The sequence below is a fragment of the Galeopterus variegatus genome, unplaced genomic scaffold, assembly GCF_000696425.1.
Source record: "Galeopterus variegatus unplaced genomic scaffold, G_variegatus-3.0.2 Scaffold1803, whole genome shotgun sequence".
NCBI lineage: Eukaryota > Metazoa > Chordata > Mammalia > Dermoptera > Cynocephalidae > Galeopterus > Galeopterus variegatus.
Genome location: NW_007727914.1, coordinates 127029 through 150322, shown reverse-complemented (window position 1 = coordinate 150322; position 23294 = coordinate 127029). Strand labels below are relative to the sequence as shown.

At 36.8% G+C, this 23294-nt stretch overlaps 1 protein-coding gene across 1 annotated transcript in view; it reads left to right on the top strand.

The window, feature by feature from the left end:
* The window catches only part of THSD7A (thrombospondin, type I, domain containing 7A), a 210500-nt gene that overhangs the window by 167503 nt on the left and 19703 nt on the right, over positions 1–23294 (top strand). The window contains exons 14-21 of the mRNA XM_008579065.1: positions 707–712; positions 2708–2841; positions 7686–7839; positions 16385–16529; positions 17864–17979; positions 21345–21462; positions 21712–21857; positions 22278–22452. Of these exons, the coding sequence (XP_008577287.1) occupies positions 707–712; positions 2708–2841; positions 7686–7839; positions 16385–16529; positions 17864–17979; positions 21345–21462; positions 21712–21857; positions 22278–22452 (994 nt within the window). The remainder of the gene's footprint in view (positions 1–706; positions 713–2707; positions 2842–7685; positions 7840–16384; positions 16530–17863; positions 17980–21344; positions 21463–21711; positions 21858–22277; positions 22453–23294) is intronic.

Genomic DNA, 23294 nt, shown 5'->3' with positions numbered 1-23294 from the left:
ACAAGAAATAATAGATTTTTGAAAACTTGACTTTCAGCATAAATGTTCTACATAAAAAAATAGAAACTTTTAAGGATTTATGTACTAGTAAAATCTTTAGGAAATGAAAAGAATATGCAAAATTTTGTGTCAATATTGAAAAATTTATATCATATAGATTTGTCCTACAATTAGACATTCCTCAATAGAATAATCAGTGGTTCTTTAACTTGAAAATGGTCTCTGAGGTTTCATTTTCAGGTGAGGAAGCAAATCCTCAAATCCTGATTTCCTACAAAACAGATGCATCGACTGATTAAGATCAATGGATGGAGAGATCCATCTACAGATAGGTCAATAGGCAGATAATCGTCGATTCACAAGTTGGATCACAAGTTATTTTCAATCGTATATCAATCCCCCGTGAGATGTACTTTGAGGTCAATTCAGTTTCTAAGATTTCTTCATGCTGCCCATCTAACCCTGTCCTTGGCTGTGCACCCATTTGTGTATCTTTCCTTTCAACAATAATAAGTAGTTGGTTTTTCACTTTTAGGGCCTCAGAAAAAATGGCCTATTCTTTTACAAAAAAAAAAAAAAAGTAAGCTTTTATATATGGATAATATTACTTGAAACTTAGAACATGAGTTTTTCTCATCATATACTGACATTTTTACTTGTCTTTGTTTCTCTCCCTTTTCTTCATTCCTGTTGAACACTACTCCAGGCCCAGGTAAGAACTCTTAAGCTTCATGGTTCCTAATAGAGTGCTTTTTTTTTTTTTAATTCCTGATTTCTTTTTTAAAAAAATATTTATTTATTTTTTAATTTATCAGTGTACAATGTAGTTGATTTTCGTGGCCCTTTACCAATTCCACCCTTTCTCCCCTCGCTCTCCCCTGCTCCTTCCCCCATCAACATCATATCTGTTCACTTATCTTAACAAGTTAAAGGAATAATTGGGATGGTTGTGTCTTCCCCCACATTTATTTGTTTGTGTATTTATTTAGTTAGTTTTTATTAGCTTCCACATATGAGAACATGTCGTATTTCTCTTTCTGTGCCTGGCTTATGTGAAATAATTCCTGATTTCTGAGAACATATATCTTTATCTGCTATTGTCTTTTATGTTTTACAGGGAGAAAATACCACATATTCCATTAAACATTTTTTTTCCTGTAGCTATTCCCTTATTTCCTAGTATGGTTTCCTGTGTTTCCTCATTTTACTATCAGGGCCTGAGGTGAAGTGGTGGGGAGAACAGGCTTGACACAGTAATGACATCCCTTATTAATGCTCTCATGTTTTTCAGAGGGACAGGGGAAAGGTGCAGGTGGGCTGAGAATGGGTGGGTAGGGATTGCACTGAACTGATTTGTATTCATGCCGACATAGGAGATTAAGAGGAAAACCATCAAAGGATTAGGAGGAACAGCATTTCCCCTTCAATTTTTTCCTTCTGCACGGTTTGTAGGGTAATGTTTTTTTACCCTATGATATTTACTCCTATTTTAATACAGCACCCAAGTGTGAATGAGGTCACTTACGGCAATAATTGCAGAATCTAACTCCAACAGTGCATATTTTATATTCCTTTTTGGGGAGAGCACTGAATCCTAACCATGAGACCACCAGGCAGTGTCTTTTTCCTATTTGGGATAGGTCCACTTTGTTAATTTTACTTGTGTTTTTACTGCACCAAAATTGGCACAAAAGAATGGCTCCAAAAGGCTATTTAAAACTATATTTTTTGGAATTAGTTACATAAAACATTCACATGGTATAGTTTCTGGGTATGTGTATATGTGTGTGTGTAATATAAGAAATAGAATTGGACTATCATGTAATATGAAAATATTTTTTAAAGTTTTACTTTAATGGTTGAGTCAGCTTGGTTGCAGTTGATTATGGGCCATTTATTTTCTTTCTTTAGTTATTTTCCTCATTGAGAAAAGAGCATAATTGGTTCATTGTTCTAAAAATCCTGAAATCAAACACACACACACACACACACACACACACACACACACACACACACACACACACACACACCGTAGGGCTCTAAGTCTTTATAGACACCAGAGCACAGGCAATTTGCTTTGTTTCATCTGGCCCTTACTGCTTTGGGCTGTAGCTATATGAGACCAGTTTCAGACCTTGCTTCCAAGCTCTAAATGATTAAGGATTACTTTTAAGATGGCTTTATTTCATCGTGTTTATCTTTTAACTTAGTTTCCTGTATGAAACAAAAAAAAAACCCTAGAAAGCAGGTCAAATTACTTTTATTTGGAAAACAGCTATGTTTATTTTCTCATTCATTGATTCATTCATTTATTCAACAAATCTCTATTGAGTGCCTAACATGTGAGCACCCTGGGCTAAGTATTGAAGACATACAAAACTGTGAACAAGGCAGAAGGTCCAGAAGATTACAGTCTAGTACAGGAAGGGTCCATACAGGAAAATATCTAGTGTATCTAACGTGGTCCAGTGGGCAGATCCATACCTGCAACGTAAGAGCAGAGCAACAAAATACCACACAGCCAGCCCTGCCCTTTACTACTAGAACTCTCAAGAGATTTCTCTCTATTCCTATTTTAGAATAATGAACAATAAAGGAGAGGAATGAAAGTAGCTTGACAGTGAATTAATGACTGTTGTGGTGTGGGAATCTTCTCTCTCATTCTCATCGGATTTCCTGAGATCGCTGAGAACCATGTGTGTTTCAGGTGTATGAGGTTGTCCCGTGCCACAGTGACTGCAACCAGTACATATGGGTTACAGAGCCATGGAGCGTCTGCAAGGTGACCTTTGTGAATATGGGAGATAACTGTGGAGAGGGAGTACAAACCCGAAAAGTGAGGTAAGGCCAAGAAGCAAGATGAACAACCATCTCCCAATTTCACATGTGCCAACATGAGTGTTCACTCTTCACCAGTCTCCTGAACAAAATTGACTTTAGTTTTGTTTTTAGGGAATCTGCATTCATGGAAAATTCTAAGAGGATCTGCTTCAAGCAGCAGTTTTTGATATTGTGGCCTTCTGGTTTAGAAAGCTTCACTGTAAGATAACTGTAGAAGGGAAGGAGAGGCATATTGAATGCAGGCTAAACTAATGCAGATTTTAAACCCTGAAACTTTTTTCTTAAATGCCAAATATATTTTTAAGTACATTTTTAAAATAATCTGTTTTAAATTCTTGCTTCTTTATGTTAAATTGGCTAACTTTTGGGTACTCTCATCTTGTCCAGGAAGCCTTCCCTGAACCCCCCAATGGCTATAAGCTCCCTTGTTTTTCTGTAGCTGCACTACCCAATAGGGTAGACACTAGCCACATGGGGCTATTTCAATTTAAATTTAAAACTAATTAAAATTAAATAAAATTCAAAATGCATTTTCTCAGTCGCACAGCTATGTTTCAAGTGCCTAATAGCCACATGAAGTTAGCAGCTATTTTGTTGGGCAGCACAGATAAAGAATATTTCTATCATCTCAGAAAGTTCCATTGGGTGGTGGTGTTCTATGATACCCCATATAAACCTCATTCTGTTGAAATATTTATATACATGGCTGTCACCTTTACTAAACTCTATAAATTTCTCCAAATAGAGACACTGTCATATTCATAGGAATTCCCTTATGCCCAACACAAGTTTGTACTCATTAAATTTTCCATACAGCATCTGTCATATGATCCCTAAGGATTCTAGAACCCTGTAAAACAAGTGTGTGTAGGTTTTATCATCTCCATTTTATATATTAGATTCTGAAGTCCTAAGTAACTTACCAAGAACAGCCATCTAGTAAAGTGACAGAGTTAGAATTCAAATCTGTCTCCTGTCACTGTTTTTAACCATACCACTTTCTTCTAACCCTGCTCAGTGAAACACAGTAAAAGACAAATATAAAAACATCCAGAATTTGACAATCCATGTTATGAAGAAGTTCGTTCTTACCCATAATCTAACTTTTCATGAATTTAAGATTGATTTGTCTTAATCTGTTTCTATAAGAAAGTAGAACAAATTAATGTTTATATCATAAAACCTTTGTATATAAACCTATGTATCACTTTGTTTCTAACAACAAATTTTCTACTTTTTTTTTTTTTCAAAAGCCCATTTGAACTTTCCATTTATTTTTCTCAGAAGAACTTAATAAAAATGGACCAGGGATTTGACGGGATGGGAAGTTATGAGTAGATAGGGAAACAGAAGAAAAAGACAGATTCTGTTTTTCACTATTCTCCTTCCAAATTAAATTTTTCCTTTGTAATTTAAAAATATTTACTGTATATTAATAATTTGATCAGGTTAATTGTTTTGTTAGTAAAAAAATATTACAATGACGGAACTACTGTTTTTTCAGCTTTCCCTTCAACTATCTGTGTATACGTTGCTTCCTTTTGCTTTATACATAGATATTCTCAACATTTCCAAACACATTCTAAGCAAAGTACCTTTTCAGATCAATTTTATTTTTTTCACTAAACATCTTAAATGCAAATAGAGAAAAGAGAAGGTCAGTATTGATTGTTATCTCTGATCATGTATAATGTTCCTGTTTGTTACTGATTGAGTACTACACTGCCCTAACTTTATCCTGTACTAATTAAGGTCAAAATGTCCTGCTTAAAAGGAAGCCATGGATGACATTTCAGAAAGACGAGTCTATAAAAGAGTGGAATTAAATTTATCCAACCTCTTTCTTCCTCTTTTAGGCTGGCATGTCATAACAAGAGTGGGTAGTAGAAATGGTTTGCTCTGATAAGAAGGGATATTTTTTTCACTGACTTTTTTAGAATTACTAGCACATGGTGATAATAACAAACAGACACATTTTGTTACTATTGCTGTTGCTTTTGAATTATCTGCAGATGATGCACCGTCTTATAGCCATGCCTGTGGTGGGCCTCTGACCCCCACCCTTCACCTCCAGCATGGTTCTGCACTGTGTATTTCTAGTACAGTTCAATTTTCTTACAGCATAATTCTTGCTCCTAGGAAAGGAAAAAGACCAAGAATTTGAAAAAAGCAAATGAATTTAAAGTGTTTTCCTTTGGGCTCAAAACTTGATTTAAATATTTATTCTACATTGTAGGGTGATAAAAAAAAAATTGTTAAAACCCAATAAAATACCAAGTAAAAGTTGTCTCAATGCCAAAAAACAAAAGATTTTGTTTAGCAATTATGGTACATTCAAGTGATGTCATTCAAATGTAATCATTAAAAATAAATCTCAGAAAAATAGCTAATGACACAAGATGTTTATAATGTATTATTGATTTTTTCTTTAAATGGTAAAGATAATAGGTAAAGTTTGGTCCTATTTTATAATATGAAAATATATGTTTAAAATAATAGTCTTTAAATAAATAAAATCTGTTAAATGTGGTTGTCAATGAATAATGAAATTATGTGGATTTTATCATTTCTTCTGATTTTACTAATGAATATATTACCTACATAATACAAAATCAAAGGAAGAGAAAAGCCTTTGAAAATGAAGTTTTATGTACATAACTACTTGATAGCGTATTGGATATCTGTTCTTAACTCTGAATCAATGGGTAATTTCTCAAGTTAATCCATGCACACTGTGTCAGTACTTACCGTGAATGTAATCTTTTTTTTTTTTTTTTTTTTCCTTTTTGTCTTTTTTCGTGTCCGGCAACGGATCGCAACCCTCAGTGTTGCACCCGCACCTCGCTCAGCCAGCGAGCGGGAACCGGTCTGCATGTGGGACCCAAACCCTCGGCGGGAGCACCGCTGCACTCCCAAGCGGCGCACTGTAGCAGTGCGCCACCGGGCCAGCCCGAATGTAATCTCTTCTTAGCATCAGATCCAACTTTTAAGCACTGAAATGTCCTGTTTGTACCATGTTCTAAGCTGCTGTCAACAAAGCATTTCTTAAATCCCATTTGAAGGTACAACTTTTTTGTGGGAAACTAAAATTCTCCCAAAAAGATTTATAATTTGACTTTTTTTCTTTCAACAATGAAATCACATATCTATCTCTGCATGTTTTTATGATTGCTTTTTATATATTTATCCAATAAACAAAAAAACTGCAGACATAAGTATCTATATGGATATTTTTTCCCAGGCTACAAACCCAATCAAGACATAACTAACTGCATAATTTCCAGTCTTTGAATTTATCCCACAAGAATAGGACATTTCTCTTAAATTTGACAGTACTGTATAGAAGCAGAGTAGATTTGTGAAGATGCAATGTCCCTATGATTGTAAATCCCTGAGAAAAGTGGGATTCCAGGTGTAACCTGTAATGTAATTCAATTGACATTTTAAAACATTGCAATGGGGTTGTGAGGCTTAAGAGCTCAAGCCTTCCTTTTCATCTCCTGCAATGCAGTTGTCTTCCCAAGCCTGTTAATTTGGTTGACCTTCTCCGGGTTATTGATGAGGGATAAAGTTTTTCCAGAGAGATCATTAACTACAGTAAAAGTAAAGTCTGGTACTAGTCTGTTGGGAAAATAGGATAGTTTGATCAGACCCCTCGCCTGGGGCAGGTTGGGTTGGTGCAGCATTCTTTGTGGGCAGGTTGTGTGTGGGTGGAGTTAGTGCGCCGGCCTTGCACTGCCAGCTGGGCTGGAGTTTACTGCCTCGGGGGACGCTGCGCAGCCATGCTTTCGAACCTATGGCTTCCAAGGATATGTTTGTCGGTTACCTAGCTCACAGACCTGCATGTAAGGGGTCTGGCGACCCAGCCTGGCGTGTGAGGGGTCTGGTGACCCAGCCTGGCATGTGGAGTGTTTGTGACCCAGTCTGTGAACGGGCTTGAGGGGTCTGTGAGTTCTGGACCCGCCCGAGCATGACAGCTGGCGTGTCCTGTGGCTCTGTAGTTGGCCTTGTCAGCAGGATTCCAACGAGTCCCGGCTCTACATAGTCACATTAATTAGATTCCCAAAAGATGGGTAAAGAGCCTTCATAACTGCCTGCAACAGAGTAATATGAAATACAAGGTTTGAATCTGTTCTGTTACAGAGAAAACTAACAACGACAAAAAAGGTCAAGATAAAGGAAGATCCGCATAACCACACTTACAGAATTTGTACTATCACAATTATAATTGTCTTTTCACTTCTGGCTTTCTTTTAATGTTAGCAGCAGATAGGAGGCTAAAATTACTTTTAAAATGAAAAATCAAATTGATAAATGCTTCCAGTTATCTTTGAAAAACACTTAATGAAACCTCTAGTTTAGAGATTTTGGTATGGTTAGTCTTCCATCATATATGAATCAACTCTACCTTCTCTACGGAATCCATCATTTTTGTGATAAGAAAAAATGCATTGTATGCCAAATTGCAATGCCTCTATGAATCTCTTTGGACCGCTCCTCATTAGTTTCTGCCTCACATCTGAATGTAAATGACCTTCTCCTTTCAGAGGAAGCTCACCTGACATACAGAGTTACACCTATACAGTGGCTATTGTATTAAAAGGTTATGATTGTGCGTGCAAGTGCAGAAGCACTGCAGATATTTGGGGGAGGCAGAGATCTTTTTAAGTCTTCATTTTTGGAGAATTTTATTCATTAGATACAAAGCTTCCTGCTTCCCCACCCCCATGATGTCTTAAGGAAAACCACTTATCCTATGAATTGGCCATTATTTTAATTGTCCTAGTTCCTTTATTTCTAGAAGATATGTATGTTTACTAGAAGATATGTATGTTCTCTTCTAGATGCATGCAGAATACAGCAGATGGCCCTTCTGAACAGGTAGAGGATTACCTCTGTGACCCAGAAGAGATGCCCCTGGGCTCTAGAGAGTGCAAATTACCATGCCCTGAGGACTGTGTGATATCTGAATGGAGTCTATGGACCAGATGTGCTTTGGTGAGATGATTAACCATCTTATTAATATAGAATTTGCTTAAATCCTTACCACTAAATCTTAAAAGATATTATTAAGAAAATATAACAACTTCAACATAATATCTGTTTTGGTGCCATATTTATCAAAGCAAGGTATGGTTTCTCAGCCACTTCTTTCTGTGACTGTGCCATTTAAAGTCAGCAGTGCTTCAGTTCTGGTCAAGATGGTGGAGTAGTCAGTTCTTGGTGTCACTCCCACAAAGTGACCAATTTGCAACTATTAAGGAGCAATGACAGAAGGCCTGAGATCTGCACCAGAACAGGCAGGAACCATGTGTCGCAGGACCCCAGTCCAGGTTGCTCCCCACCACTTAGAGAGACTTTAGAGCTTCTGGGCCCCCACGCCCCAAGCCAGCTGTGCCATAAAAGGCAGGCAGAGCAGGACCACCAGCCCAGGCTGGTCCCCACTGCTAGGAGAGACTTAAGAGCCTTGGGGCCCCCACACCCCAAGCCAGCCATACCAGAGAAGGCAGGCAGGATGGGACCGCAAGCCCAGGCTGGTCTCTGCCACCAAGAGACAAAGAGCCTTGGGGCCCCCACACCCCGAGCCAGCTGTCCCAGAATAGGCAGGAGCCATGGGACCCCCAGCCCAGGCTAGTTTCTGCTGCTCAGAATCAGCAGTCTCATCAGGATCCAAGCCAGATATCAGGGTGAAATGAGTGGACTGTGATACCCCCTGCCACAATGACAAAACACCAAAGGAAAGATACCAGAAATATGAAAAATCAAGAAAGTACTTCACTGGGGCCGGCCTGGTGGCGCACTGCTACAGTGCGCCGCTTGGGAGCGCGGTGGCGCTCCCCCCGAGGGTTCGGATCCCACATACAGACCGGTTCCCACTCACTGGCTGAGCGAGGTGCACGTGCGACACTGAGGGTTGCGATCCGTTGCCAGACACGAAAAAAGACAAAAAGGAAAAAAAAAAAAAAAAAAGAAAGTACTTCACCACCAAAGGAAAATAATAACTCTCAAGTGCTAGATCCCATAGAACAGGAAATCTTTGAAAAGACTGACTAGGAATTTAGAGTAACAATTCTATGGAAACTAAATGAGATACAAGAAAATTCAGTTAGACAACACAAGGAAATGTGAAAATGTATACAGGATCTGAAAGAAGAAATGTACAAAGAAACCAATGGCTTGAAAAAGAATGTAGCAGAGCTTGTGAAGCTGAAAGATTCATTCAATGAAATAATAAACACAACAGAGAGTTTAACCAGCAGACTAGAACAAGCAGAAGAGAGAATTTCAGACCTTGAATACAGGCTATTTGAATTAACACAGACAGACCAGAAAAAAGAATTTAAAAAATTGAAGAAAATCTAAGAGAGATAACAGACAACCTTAACTGCTCAAATATCCTAATCATGGGTATTCCAGAAGGGGAGGAAAAAGGAAACAGTATTGAAAACATATTCAATAAAATAATAGCAGAAAACTTCCCCGGTATAGGGAAAGTCACAGATCTTCAGATTCAGGAAGCCCAAAGATCCCCAAACATTCAACCCAAAAAGGTCCTCTCTAAGATATGTGATAATCAAACTGGCAAAACTCAGACAAAGAGAGAATCTTAAAAGCTGCAAGAGAGAAGCGTCAAGTCACCTATAAGGGAGCCCCAATCAGAATAACATCGGAATTTTCATCAGAAACCCTAAAAGCCAGAAAAGAATGGGATAATATATTCAGAACACTAAAGGACAAAAATTGCCAGCCAAGAATAATTTTCTTAGCAAGGCTATCCTTCCAAAATGAAGGACAAATAGTATATTTCTCAGAAAAACAAAAACTGCAGGAGTCCACTACCACACGACCAGCCCTACAACAAATTCTCAAGGAAGTACTGGGTTTGACACCACAAAAACAACCATCACTGCCATGAATACTCAAGAAAGAACAATACTTACTAGCAGAACAAAAATGCTAACAAAAGAGGAAAAAATTGTTTATCTATCACTCCAAGAAACCAACAAATACAGAAGACAAACAGAAAATTAGAAAGAAAGGAACAAAAGGTACTTAAGACATCTAAATAAAATCAATGGAATGCTAGGAGTAAATCAACACCTTTCAATAATAACTCTAGATGTAAAGGGATTAAATTCCCCACTCAAAAGACACAGACTGACTGACTGGATTAAAAAGATGAACCCAACAATATGCTGCCTTCAAGAGACTCACCTGATCTGTAAGACACACATAGACTAAGAGTGAAAGGATGGAAAAAGATATATCATTCAAATAGAAATGAAAAACGAGTTGAAGTAGCTATTCTAATATCAGATAAAATAGACTTTAAAGGAAAAAACCATAAAAAGAGACAAAGAAGGTCACTATATAATGATAAAAGTATCTATCCACCAAGAAGACATAACAATCATAAATATATACTCACCCAATATTGGAGCAGCCAGATTTGTAAAGCAAACACTATTAGATCTAGAAAATGAGATAGACACTACCACCATAATAGCAGGGAACCTGAACACCCCACTCTCATCATTGGACAGATCATCTAGGCAAAAAATCAATAGAGAAACACAGGATCTAAGCAACACTTTAGACCAATTGGACCTAGCAGATATCTACAGAACATTCCATCCAACAACATCAGAATATTCATTCTTCTCATCAGCACATAGAACATTCTCCAGGATAGATCACATATTAGGCTATAAAGCAAGTCTCAACAAATTCAAACAAATTGGAATTATTCCATGTATTTTTTCTGATCACAATGCATTAAAATTAGAAATCAATAATAAGTGAAACTCTGGAAACTATACAAACACATGGAAATTAAAGAACATTCTACTTAATGACAATTAAACAGGAAATCAAATAATTTCTTGAAACTAATGAAAATAATGACACATCATACCAAAACCTGTGCAATACTGCAAAAGCAGTATTAAGGGGAAATTTATTGCATTAAATGCTTACTTCAGAAGAATGGAAAGATGGCAAATAAACAACCTAAACTTCATCTTAAAGATCTAGAAAAACAAGAACAATCCAAACCCAGAGTCAGTAGATGGAAAGAAATAATCAAGATCAGAGCAGAGCTAAATGAAATAGAAACTTGAAAAACAATACAAAAATCAATGAAAAAAAAGTTGGTTTTTTGAAAAGATAAATAAAATCGACATACCTTTAGCAAGGTAAACTAAGAAAAGAAGAGACAAGACCCAAATAACAAAAATTAGAAATGAAAAAGGTGATATTACAACTGACAACTCAGAAATACAAGGAATCATAAAAGACTACTGTAAACAACTATATGCCAACAAATTTGAAAATCTGGAGGAAATGGCTAAATTTCTGGATGCATACAAACCACCAAAACTGAGGCAAGAAGATATCAAAACCCTGAATAGACCAATGACAGTAAAAGAAATTGAAGCTGTTATCAGAAGGCTCCCAACAAAGAGAAGCCCAGGACCGGAAGGGTTCACTGCAGAGTTCTATCAAACCTTCAAAGAGGAACTGATACCAATTCTCTACAAACTGTTCCAAAAGATTGAAACAGAGGCCATTCTCCCAAACTCATTCTATGAGGCAAACATCACCCTGATACCAAAACCAGACAAAGATGCATCAAAAATAGAAAACTACAGGCCAATATCCTTGATGAATATAGGTGCAAAAATCCTCAATACAATACTAGCTAACAGAATACAGCAACACATACAGAAAATTATACATCATGATCAAGTGGAATTCATCCCAGGGATGCAAGGTTGGTTCAACATATGCAAATCAATAAATGTGATACACCACATCAATAAAAGCAAAGGCAAAGACCATGTGATCATCTCTATAGATGCTGAAAAAGCATTTCACAAAATTCAACATTCTTTCATGATAAAGACTCTGCACAAGTTAGGCATAGATGGAAAGTATCTCAACATAATTAAAGCCATAGCTGATAAGCCCACTGCCAATATCATCCTGAATGGGGAAAATCTAAAAGCATTTCCTTTAAGAACAGGAACTAGACAAGGATGCCCCCTCTCACCACTCCTATTCAACACAGTATTGGAAGTACTAGCCAGAGCAATCAGAGAAGAGAAGGAAATAAAGGGCATCCAGATGTGAAAGGATGAAGTCAAATTGTCCCTGTTTGCAGATGACATGATCCTATATATTGAACAGCCTAAAGCCTCTATTAAAAAAATCCTAGAGTTGATAAGTGATTTCAGCAAAATTGCAGGATACAAAATCAACACACAAAAATCAGTAGCATTTCTATACTCCACAAGTGAACATGCAGAAAAAAAAATCAAGAAAGCTAGCCCATTTACAATAGCTACCAAAAAATAAAATACTTAGGAATAAAGCTAACCAAGGATGTGAAAAATCTCTATGAAGAGAACTACAAACCACTGTTGAGAGAAATTAAAGAGGATTCAAGAATTGGAAAGTTATCCCATGCTCTTGGATAGGAAGAATTAACATTGTGAAAATGTCCATATTACCCAAAGTGATCTACAGATTCAATGCAATCCTCATCAAAATTCCAGTGAAATTTTTCTGTATTCAGAAATTTTAATGGAATAACAAAAGACCACACATAGCCAAAGCAATGCTGAGCAAAAATAAATATAGCTGGAGGCATAACACTACCTGACTTTACACTATATTACAAAGCTATAATAACCAAATCAGTATGGTACTGGCATAAAATGGATCAATGGAATAGAATAGAGAACCCAGAAATCAATCCATACACCTACAGCCATTTAATCTTTGACAAAAGCAGCAAGTCTACATACTGGGGAAGATACTGCCTTTTCAACAATTGTGCTGAGAAAACTGGATATTCATATGTAGGAGAATGAAACTAGACCTGTACCTCTCACCATATACCAAAATCAATTTGAAATGGATTAAAGAATTAAATGTACATCCTGAAACAATAAAACTCCTTAAAGAAAACATAGGGGAAACACTCCAGGAAGTAGGAGTGGGTACAGACTTTATGAATAGGACCCCAAAAGCACAGGCAACTAAGGGAAAAAATAAACAAATGAAACAGTCAACAGAATAAACAGACAACCAACAGAGTGGGAGAAAGTATTTGCAAAATTCACATCTGACAAAGGATTAATATCCAGAATATACTAGGAACTCAAGCAACTTAACAGCAAAAAAATAAATAACCCAATTAAGAAATGGACAAAAGAGCTGAATAGGCATTTCTCAAAGGAAGGTATAAGAATGTCGAATAGAAAAAATGTTCAACTTTACTCAGCATGTGGGAAATGCAAATCAAGACCACTTTGAGATGCCACCTCACTCCAGTTAGTATGGCTAATATCCAAAAGACTGAGAACAATAAATGCTGGAGAGGTTGCGGAGAAAAAGGAACTCTCATACACTGTTGGTGGGACTACAAAATGGTGCAGCCTTTATGAAAAATGGTGTGGAGGTTCCTCAAACAATTACATATAGACCTACCATATGACACAGCTATTCCACTGTTGGGAATATACCCAAAGGAATGGAAATCATCATGCTGAAGGGATACCTGTACTCCAGTGTTTATTGCAGCTCTATTTACGATAGCCAAGAGTTGCAACCAGCCCAAATGTCCATCATCAGATGAGTGCATAAGGAAACTGTGGTATATCTGCACAATGGAGTACTACACTGCTATAAAAAAAGAACAAAATAGTACCATTCGCAGCAACATGGATAGACTTAGAGAAAATTATATTAAGTGAAACAAGTCAGGCACAGAAAGAGAAATACCACATGTTCTCACTTATTTGTGGGAGCTAAAAATAAATAAATAAGTAAATAAACACACAGACAAATGGGGGGGAGAAGACACAACAATCACAAAAATTCCTTGAACTTTTTAAGTCAAGTGAACAGATATGATGTAGAAGGGAGGGAAGGGGGTAGAGAGGGGGGAAAAAAGTCAGCAGTTCTTCCTCTCCCAGTAGAACAGCTCAATCCCTTGCAAGTTTTAGGCTCTTTCTCAATCCATCCTCCTAATCCAGCACAATGCCTTCAGTTTGCCTTAGTTAGGCTGTGCCTATCACAACCTGTTATAAACTACAATGCTGAATTCTGTCCAGGTAAAAGAGAAAAAGAATGAAGCTCTAGTAAAGGTATTTTAATGGTGTCAGGTTATTATCATCCCTTGCTTTTTGCCCGATTCATTTTGTTTAAATGGTAGGAATAGTCTTTCACACAGTGGAGGTACTACAGCAGGCATATTAATTCTAAAAAGCTAAAAATCCTGGGTAAGAAACTGAATAGAAAGAAGAAAGCTGCACATCAATGAATCTCTTTCCATACACTGATTCTATGTTTCTTCAGGCCTGGAAAGACAGCTGAGAGTTTCAACTCACACAAAGCTTCTTGATTTCAACAGATAGTAGAGGCTCTGGGAAGAGAGTCCTTTGAAACAGAGCTGGCTGCTTATTAGGAAATTTGTCTTACCCTTGGGGATGTTTGTAAAGATGTACATTTCAAAAATAGTATCAAAAGCATGGGAAAAATACATGTAATGTGGAATTAATTTGTTGAAATTCCATATAGGACAGTTTCAAAGAAGAGTTTATGGTACATGTTTTCCAAAGAGAAATTGATTTTCCTTTTACTGTTAATGTTACTAAAGATGCTGATTGGTAGCCAACTGATACAGCAGGAGCAAAACAGGGCTGGCAGTTGACTTGAATACAGGTAAAATTGCAATAAAGAATCAGTTTCACAAAGGTCTGCAAATGATTTTCTATTCTAATTCCGTAGTATCAGATTTTAAGTTACCCCCAAATAGTTGGACTACATTCTACGGTTTCTGTGTTTACAATTGTGAGATTCTTATTGTCACAGGTTTTTATAAAGTAGAAAATATTGAACCTGGGCCCCTTTGTATACTATTAACAGGGGTTCGAATAACAGGACCCACTAAACTGGAACTTTGCCCATTGGTTTCTGTTTTAAATGAGCAAGGATAATTGTCTTAGAAGAATAAAGAGGAGTTCATTTAACATACTTGGTGTTCCTGAGAGTTTGCCAATAGAAATATTTGAAATGAGAATAAAATTCAACTGGTTGAATTACTGTGCTTCTTAGGCTTTATATTTTACCTTTAATTCATCTTGTTTCCTCACTTAGGCCTTCATTAAACAACACTGGTTAAGCATTTACTGTCCCACCAGGAACTGTGTGAGGTGCAGAGAATACACAGATACATAAGACTTAAGTCTGCTCTCAGTGTATTCACTCTGCAGAAAGGAACAAGCCTTTACATAATTCACCTTATATAAAAACAGTATGTGTTATGCCAGTGGTGGGAGCAAGATGCAATGGGGGAAGAGGAGAAGGAAACAATTATTTTAGACCTGAAAAAGTCCAATGAGGCTTATCTCTGGCTGCTTCCTGTTCTTAGAAACCAAATATTTTCAGGGGACTTTACCAGCCTTTTTAGATCCTAATGTTCTTGTGAATGTGTATTATGCATTAGAAAAACAAAAGTCACTAACACTGTATTAGTACATTTTGTGTTGCTATAACAGAAATACCTGAGACTGGGTAATCTATAAGGAAAAGAGGTTTATTTGGCTTACGATTCTGGGACAGCTGCATCTGGCATGGGCCTCAGGCTGAGGCCTACTCATGGCGGAAAGCGGCCGGCAGCCAGCAGGTGCAAGCAGATCACATGGCAAATACCTGAGACTGGGTAATTTATAAAGAAAAGAGGTTTATTTGGCTTACGATTCTGGGACAGCTGCATCTGGCATGGGCCTCAGGCTGAGGCCTACTCATGGCGGAAAGCGGCCGGCAGCCAGCAGGTGCAAGCAGATCACATGGCAAGAGGAAGCAAGAGAGAGAGAGAGGAGGTGCCAGGAAGGTCTTTAAACAACCAGCTCTCACGGGAACTAATAGAGCAAGATTTCACTCATTAATCCCCCTTTCCCCAGGGAGAGCATTAATCCATTCATGAGGGATCCACCCCCATGACTCAATCAGTTTCCAACATTGTCACATAGGGGATCAAATTCCACATAAGTTTTGGAAGGGACAACACTTCCAAAGTCCATCAAACACCTAGTTGGTTATTTAAAGTCACCCTTAAAGTGGTTTTTTCAGGTCCAAGAGATTATGTTATATATGTGTATATAAGTTATGTGTATATATAATTTGTACATAGGATTTATATATAAAATTTATGTATAGGATTTATATATCTCATTTATATATATAATTGTTATATATAGAATTAACATTTTATAATAATGAATATGACCATATGCACATGCTTGTGTAGGTATGAAGGGATGTATGTGTTAGTATTTGATGCATAGAATCTTAAGCATTTTAGAGCTGGATGAATCTCATCCAATACCTTCATTTTATACATGGAAAAACTGACTTGTTCAAGTTAGCCAGTGGCCCAGATGTTTTAAGTCCTGCTCCAGCGCTCTCCCTAGTACTCTAGCTGTTGCATGGCTGGGCGTTCACCTTTCTGAGGAATTTTATTGTTCTTTGTAAGCCTTGCAATCAAAGCAGTTTCCGGCAGAGGTCAGCTGATCCCATCAGACAACCTGCTGATGAAGGAAGATCCTGCCCTGATGCTGTGGAGAAGGAACCTTGTAACCTGAACAGAAACTGCTACCACTATGATTATAATGTCACAGGTACATGACTAGTCATCTGATCAGAGAGGTAAAGGCTATCTCGCGTCTGCCAGCTATGAAGCGTTCCATCAGTAGAGTTTATCTTCATCTGTGTCCTTATGGACGTGCTGCTGATTCTCCCAGAAGTAATTATTTATTAAATGACAGAAATATTTATCTGTTTTATATTTCCATAAACATCAAGATATAGAGGATGAAAATATCACACAGACATTAGCCCTTAAAGTAGGCTGTGGATATTCTAAGTGATACTATTCAAGACATCCTCCCAGTTTGGGAGGATGAAATTAAAATAAATATTTTTACCACAGGTTTCAGATTTATTGAAAGATGCCTTTCTTTTTTAGAAGAGGATTAATTGCTATAACATACTGGAGCAACAATTCTTGGGGTATGTGGGCAGTTTATAAATATGATTAGATATAAAAATGTCAGCAATCTTAAACTTGCCAAAGATTATAAATCAATGTTATAAAAGGATAGACGAAAATAGAAAAGTATTTTTCAGAAAAACAGGCTTTTTGTAAATTTCATTTTTCTCCCTAAAACTCATTTAATGTCACCAAGACACATACCCTAGGAAAGAAGATATTTCATTGATTTAGTACAATACCAAAGCTTGCTTTGGAATTTTTCCCAAGAAATGTTCACACTGAAACAAACTCAAGATATGTACAATGACACATAAAAGTCATACTGGCTTTTTGTTTCTTCTGGTTTTCCTCTTCAATTTCCTTTCATGACACAAAGGAAATTAATATTCCCTGGGACATGCTATGTTACTCTGGAAAAAAAGATAAAATAACTATTTTGCAAAAGGCATAAAATAAGAGAATTAAATAAATATGGCCAAAGTGATTTTTGAAACAAATAAGTGTGCATTTTAAAGCATTCTAAATTTGGACAATAAGTGAAATACAGTGTTTTATTTCACTTATATGAATATAACTACACAGTTAAAACACCATCAACTAAAATTATGATTATGTTGCTAAAATAAAAATAATGCAAAATTTTAAATTTTCCTTTTTATTAGGAAAAAAGTTTGTGGAGGCCAAAGCCATTTTTATAATATCACCAAACGGTCAGCTACCAAGATTGTCAAGTAGACATCTGCCTTCAAGAATAATCCCTGTAGCTATGTGCAAACCCAGCAATTCCATTTGACTCCTGATATGTACAAAGCTGGGACCCATATGCTCTGCATGGGGCATGATTGATTGTGGGGCTTAGGAAGCAGTTGTGAATTAAATATGGGATTCAGATCATCAGAGTTGCATTTGAAATCTGTTTCATACATAGCCTTCTGTTCTGATGGGCTCCCTTCCTTTCAGACTGGAGTACATGTCAGCTCAGTGAGAAGGCAGTTTGTGGAAACGGCATTAAAACAAGGATGTTGGATTGTGTTCGAAGTGATGGAAAGTCGGTTGACCTGAACTATTGTGAAGAGGTGGGTGGAGGCTGTGTTATATTGTGAGTAAATTCTTCCCTAATAATTTCAATTCATGCTGAGCCAAACGACCTGTGCTCCATGCAGCTCATTGCCAGCAGATGTTTTTCTGCACTATTCACAGGCTAAGTACCCTCTTGAAAAGAGACAGTGTCCAACTACTGATGTCTATGTATAATTTCCTGTATTTTGTTCTACTTGAAGCCCAAAGGTATGCTAATTAGGCTATTCTGAAAGAAATGCTTGGGGAACAATAAAAAATCTAGGTAAATAAAGACAATAAATCTTAATCAGACTACTCATCATCTTTTGTAATTTGATGTGAGTTTTGTGTAGTGCCCGGGACACCTGCCAAAATCCATCATTTATTTTCTCTGTTGCTAAACATTGATCACATGTGGTTTGGTAGCAGATTTTGATATTAGGATCTAATACCCAGCTGTGAGAGTCTAAGTACTCAGGTCTGGATAAGAGAGAGTTTGAAATTCAAACAGAGGAATGACCATTATTATCTTTTAGGTACACAGAATTATTAACTGTTAATTCTCTAATTGACTAAAGTAATGTCATTATTTCTAGAGATGACGTTCTGAAATTAAGGAAACGTAGCTGTTGGCTTCTCTTAATTTTCATGAAGCTACACTGCATGTTGTAATAAATTTGTCTGATTTCCATACCAGAAAGGTGCTCACATTCCTGACAAGTTTTGACTGCCCATGAATCTGAGGTCCACTGGGTCAAATACGAACCAAGATAAGCAAGAGCCTCAATAGATCTGGAGTAGACTAGGAAGAGCTTATAACCTCATTAGGGTTCAGTAGACATGCTCACCACAACTTCTGTCTGCACATCCTGGGGGTTATTATAAGCCCACTGTAAATAATTTCAAATGCTAAGAGAAAACTCTAGACGGAAGTACTTTAATTCATTTGATGTCTTTATCATGTGGACCTAAATTAACTCCCTTTCATCTCCATCGTGGGAGCACAGCCCCCAGATGTGCCAAAAACATCAAGTTGTTTAGTTAATAAACGTCCTCCACTGTAATCTTATAACATAACTTAGTCTATTCACACCTTAGATTTAGATAATTGGAAATTTCATACCTGAGTGATTTTGTTTTTGAAGCTAATAACAATGAAGCGATGTAACCATTTCAAAAATAACATTATCAATGAAAATTATTATAGTCATATTGGCTAGAGAGCTTTCTGTGATCTACTTCTAGTTGATTAATATTCCTCTCTTTTTGCAAATGTACACATAAATGCCCTTTTGGGTCAGAATGAAGTAGAAAATGAAAAGCTCTGAGAGCTTTTTGAAAGTTGAACCCAAATCATACATGACCGATTTTAAACTATTTCATATGACTAAACGACAAAGGTATAAATAGGGTCCTTGATTTCTTAAATGAAATATGAGTAAAAACCTGAGAAATAACTAATTTTTATCATCTGAGAGCCTAGATAAGTTCACTGTTATGTGTAAATATTATAATATTTGAATACTGCAGTGACAATTAGGGAGTTTAATCCTAATAGTCCGCAAACACTGTCTTCAGGGAGAATGGTGCTTCTCTCTGTGAGAATTGATTAAACAGTTAATGTCCCATTTTACATATCCCTATGGATGCAGTAGGATTAAACCATAGCTCCCAAAAAGTGTGCTATCTTTTTAAAACAGTGGATTGATTGCCTGCCTGTTAATACATGTGCAAACCCTGCATTCAGCGTGACAGCGGTAGGTAACAGCCACAAAGAAAGATGGTGTTACTACCCAACAAAGAGGAAAGTCAGGGTTAAACCCACCTAGAGTTTAAGTCCTATTTTTATCTTTGATGTTTTTCAGATATTTACTCACCTGACACCTAGCAGTTGGTTTCTCCTTTCCTAGTCTTTGATCCCTGAATAGATGTCTTTTAATTTACTTAGACAAGTATGTTTAGATAGATGAGAGAGGAAAGAGAGTAAAAAGAGAGATACAATGTAAGGGGAAAAGTGCTACAGGATTAAAGCGTCTAATCAATGGATACCCAGAATATCTGTAAACAGACATCCTCTTTAACTCTCACTAATAAGTGTTAGCTGAGTTCTGTGGTTCAAACTTTCCATGAAATTAATATCCACCTTAAATGTAACACATTATTTTCATCACAGCACCTCAAGATTCCTATCTGCAACCTCCCCTGACTTTTAAGAGACTTTATGAGCCTTTAATTAAATGATGTGGTAAAAACTTTCATACCAAATACTCGGCTCTGAAAGGTATTATTGGTGTAGCATATAATGGCAGCACGTGCAGAGGGATGAAGTATACAAAGCATTGATCTGATCCTTTTTCAGTGAATAACTTAGAGCCAAGAGCTGTACTTGAAATACAACATAATGTTTCAGAAAAAAAATTTTTTGCCATCTTCTTCTGCTGTATAAATTAGAAAGTATATACTTCTCATTTATGCAGAAATAAAGTCTTGAAAATTCCAAGTATTACTAATAAAAAATAATTTGTGTTCTCCTAACAAGCTCTTAAATTTTCTTATTTCAATGATACTTTGTACCTTAGACTTTATAAATATTGGAATATACAGTTGACGAATTTGAAACTTCATCTTATATTTTTAAAGTAGAATATTTAAATGATAAGTAATGGAACCTGAATGCTAGTAAAATGGTAGAACATTATTATTTGATGTATGTAGGTTTAACACCAAAACAACTGAGTCATAGCACAGTTATCTGCTAATATTAGCTTTAGAAGAGAAAACCTTTGTGAAAAACGGTGTATAAAATATTTATAATCAAAAAAATTCTGCAGGCCCACATTTCCTTTTGAGAAAGAAAGCTATTTTATTTCAATATATTAAATTATTACTCTTGAGTGGCAATTTGTCTTTAAAACCTTTCCCTTTTGCTTTTCTATTTAATATGCACATGAGAAAATAAATAATAATATCTCAAAGAGACAATTGTAGATCTTGATCATATTCTTAATTTTTAACTAATGGGAAGTAATTGTGCTTACACTTTTTTGTTCCTCATTTAGCAAAATTCAACCAATTTGGAGATTAAATCCACTTTTGTTCATTGCTTATTGAAAATGTTCCAACAATACATATCACCAATGGCTCCTCCATTCATTCTGTGCTCTTAATGCCCACTCTCCTGGGTTGAACCACATTATACTTTTAACAGTTTGAGTGCTTGTCCTCCAGATATCTTCTTACTCTCTTATGTACCTTGTTTGTTCTCCCTTATTCTCTTCCCCTCTCCTCTCCTCTCTTCTCTTTCTCACTCCTTCCCCCATCGATGATAGATTGTGAGCATGCCTTAGTATCAGTACAAACGGGTCTACCTCTATTCTTTCAGCTCAGCCTGGAGAAGAACTGGCAGATGAACACATCCTGCATGGTGGAATGCCCTGTGAACTGTCAGCTTTCTGAATGGTCACCTTGGTCAGAATGTTCTCAAACATGTGGCCTCACAGGTTTGTTTGTACGGCAATTAACATTAGGCTGATGATCAAGGAATATGAAGTAAGATGTCCCTCTTGTTTTAGGTCATATCAGATAATCTTCAGAAGGTTGGATTGGGTTTCTTCTTTCTAAAACATCGGAGCCTTACTTGTTCCCTGATTTCCTCAGGAGAGATCTCTAGGATGCCTTCTCCCAATAAGATTTATGCTTGTACAGCTAAAACATATCATTAAAGTTGCATCACTTTTTATCTCTTAAAGGAAAAATGATCCGAAGACGAACAGTGACTCAGCCCTTTCAGGGTGATGGAAGACCGTGCCCTTCCCTCATGGACCAGTCTAAACCTTGCCCAGTGAAGCCGTGTTATCGGTGGCAATATGGCCAGTGGTCTCCGTGCCAAGTGCAGGTATCAAATCTCAAGAAGTTGTATGAAAGTGTGTTTTCTTTATCTGCAGAGATGGTTTCAGAAATATGTTTCAAAGCTTACAGATGGCAAGCTTCCTTTTAAAGATTTTATGTGCCTTGTCATTTCATAATCATGTAATTAGTTTTGATAACAAACACTCCCTGTCCTGTACTTTCAAAATCATTTGGAGACTGATTTATTTTAATGAAAATTTATTTGCCTGTCTTTGTCGAGGAAACAAATAAATTGTTCAGTGCATGCTTTATAGCTGGTGCCCTGCAGGGCTTCCTCCCTAGGGTTTCAAATGCTTTTCTAACTGTTCATAAATCAGAATCAATGGTGCAGAGATGACTGTAAGTGATGAGCTTTCTGGTGAATTATTTATCTTTTCCTAATTAGTTAATGCTTCCTTCATTGCAGGAGGCCCAGTGCGGAGAAGGGACCAGAACAAGGAACATTTCTTGTGTCGTGAGTGATGGGTCAGCTGATGATATCAGCAAAGTGGTGGATGAGGAATTCTGTGCTGACATTGAACCCATTGTAGATGGCAATAAGAAAATGGTTTTGGAGGAAACCTGCACCCAGCCTTGTCCAGGTAACAACAGCAAAACAGATTTCATATCTTGGTGATTTATTACCAGGCCCAAGGTCAAGAAGAGGTTACATGTATAGTATAGATTAAGTATCCCTTATCAGAAGTGCTTGAAACCAGAATTGTTTTGGATTTTGGGTTTTTTCAGATTTTGGAATAGTTGCAGAATACGTACTGGTTGAGCATTCCTAATCTGAAAATCTGAAATCTGAAATGCTCCAGTGAACATTTCCTTTGAGTATCACATCAGAGCTCAAAAAGTTACAGATTTTGAAGGATTTTGGAAATTTGGATTAGGGATACTCAACCTATAGAAATTGAGGGATATCAACAGTCTTCTTATTTAGTAATATCTATACCAGCAGCTAGACACTGCAGCTGTGTGTAAAGAGGGGCCCTGCCTCCCTTGTTGCTGCCAGATAGGGGTGAAGTCCAGGTTTCCCATGTGGCCTCTCTTGACACCAGTTGGGAATATTAACATCTGCAGGAGATGATAATTATGGCCTTAGGCCCATACTTGACCAGAAAGGTGGAAATAAAAGATAAGAAAATAAGAATTGAGCATAATCTATTTGAGATTTCCAGAAGAAGAGAATAGAGAATGAGGCAGAGGCAATGTTTAAACACACAATGGATAAAGAAAGATTTAAGTACCCATAATGAAAGCTTACTCTGGGTCCTGGATAGAATCAACAACAAATTCACAGCTAGATACATTATAGTTAAAATGTAAAATGTAGAAAAATAGAGAATCAGCAAAGCATGCCAAAAAGAAAAAATCAAATTACCTGCAACTGGAAGATAATATTATGGAAGAAAATATTGGAAGATATTATTCAGATTCA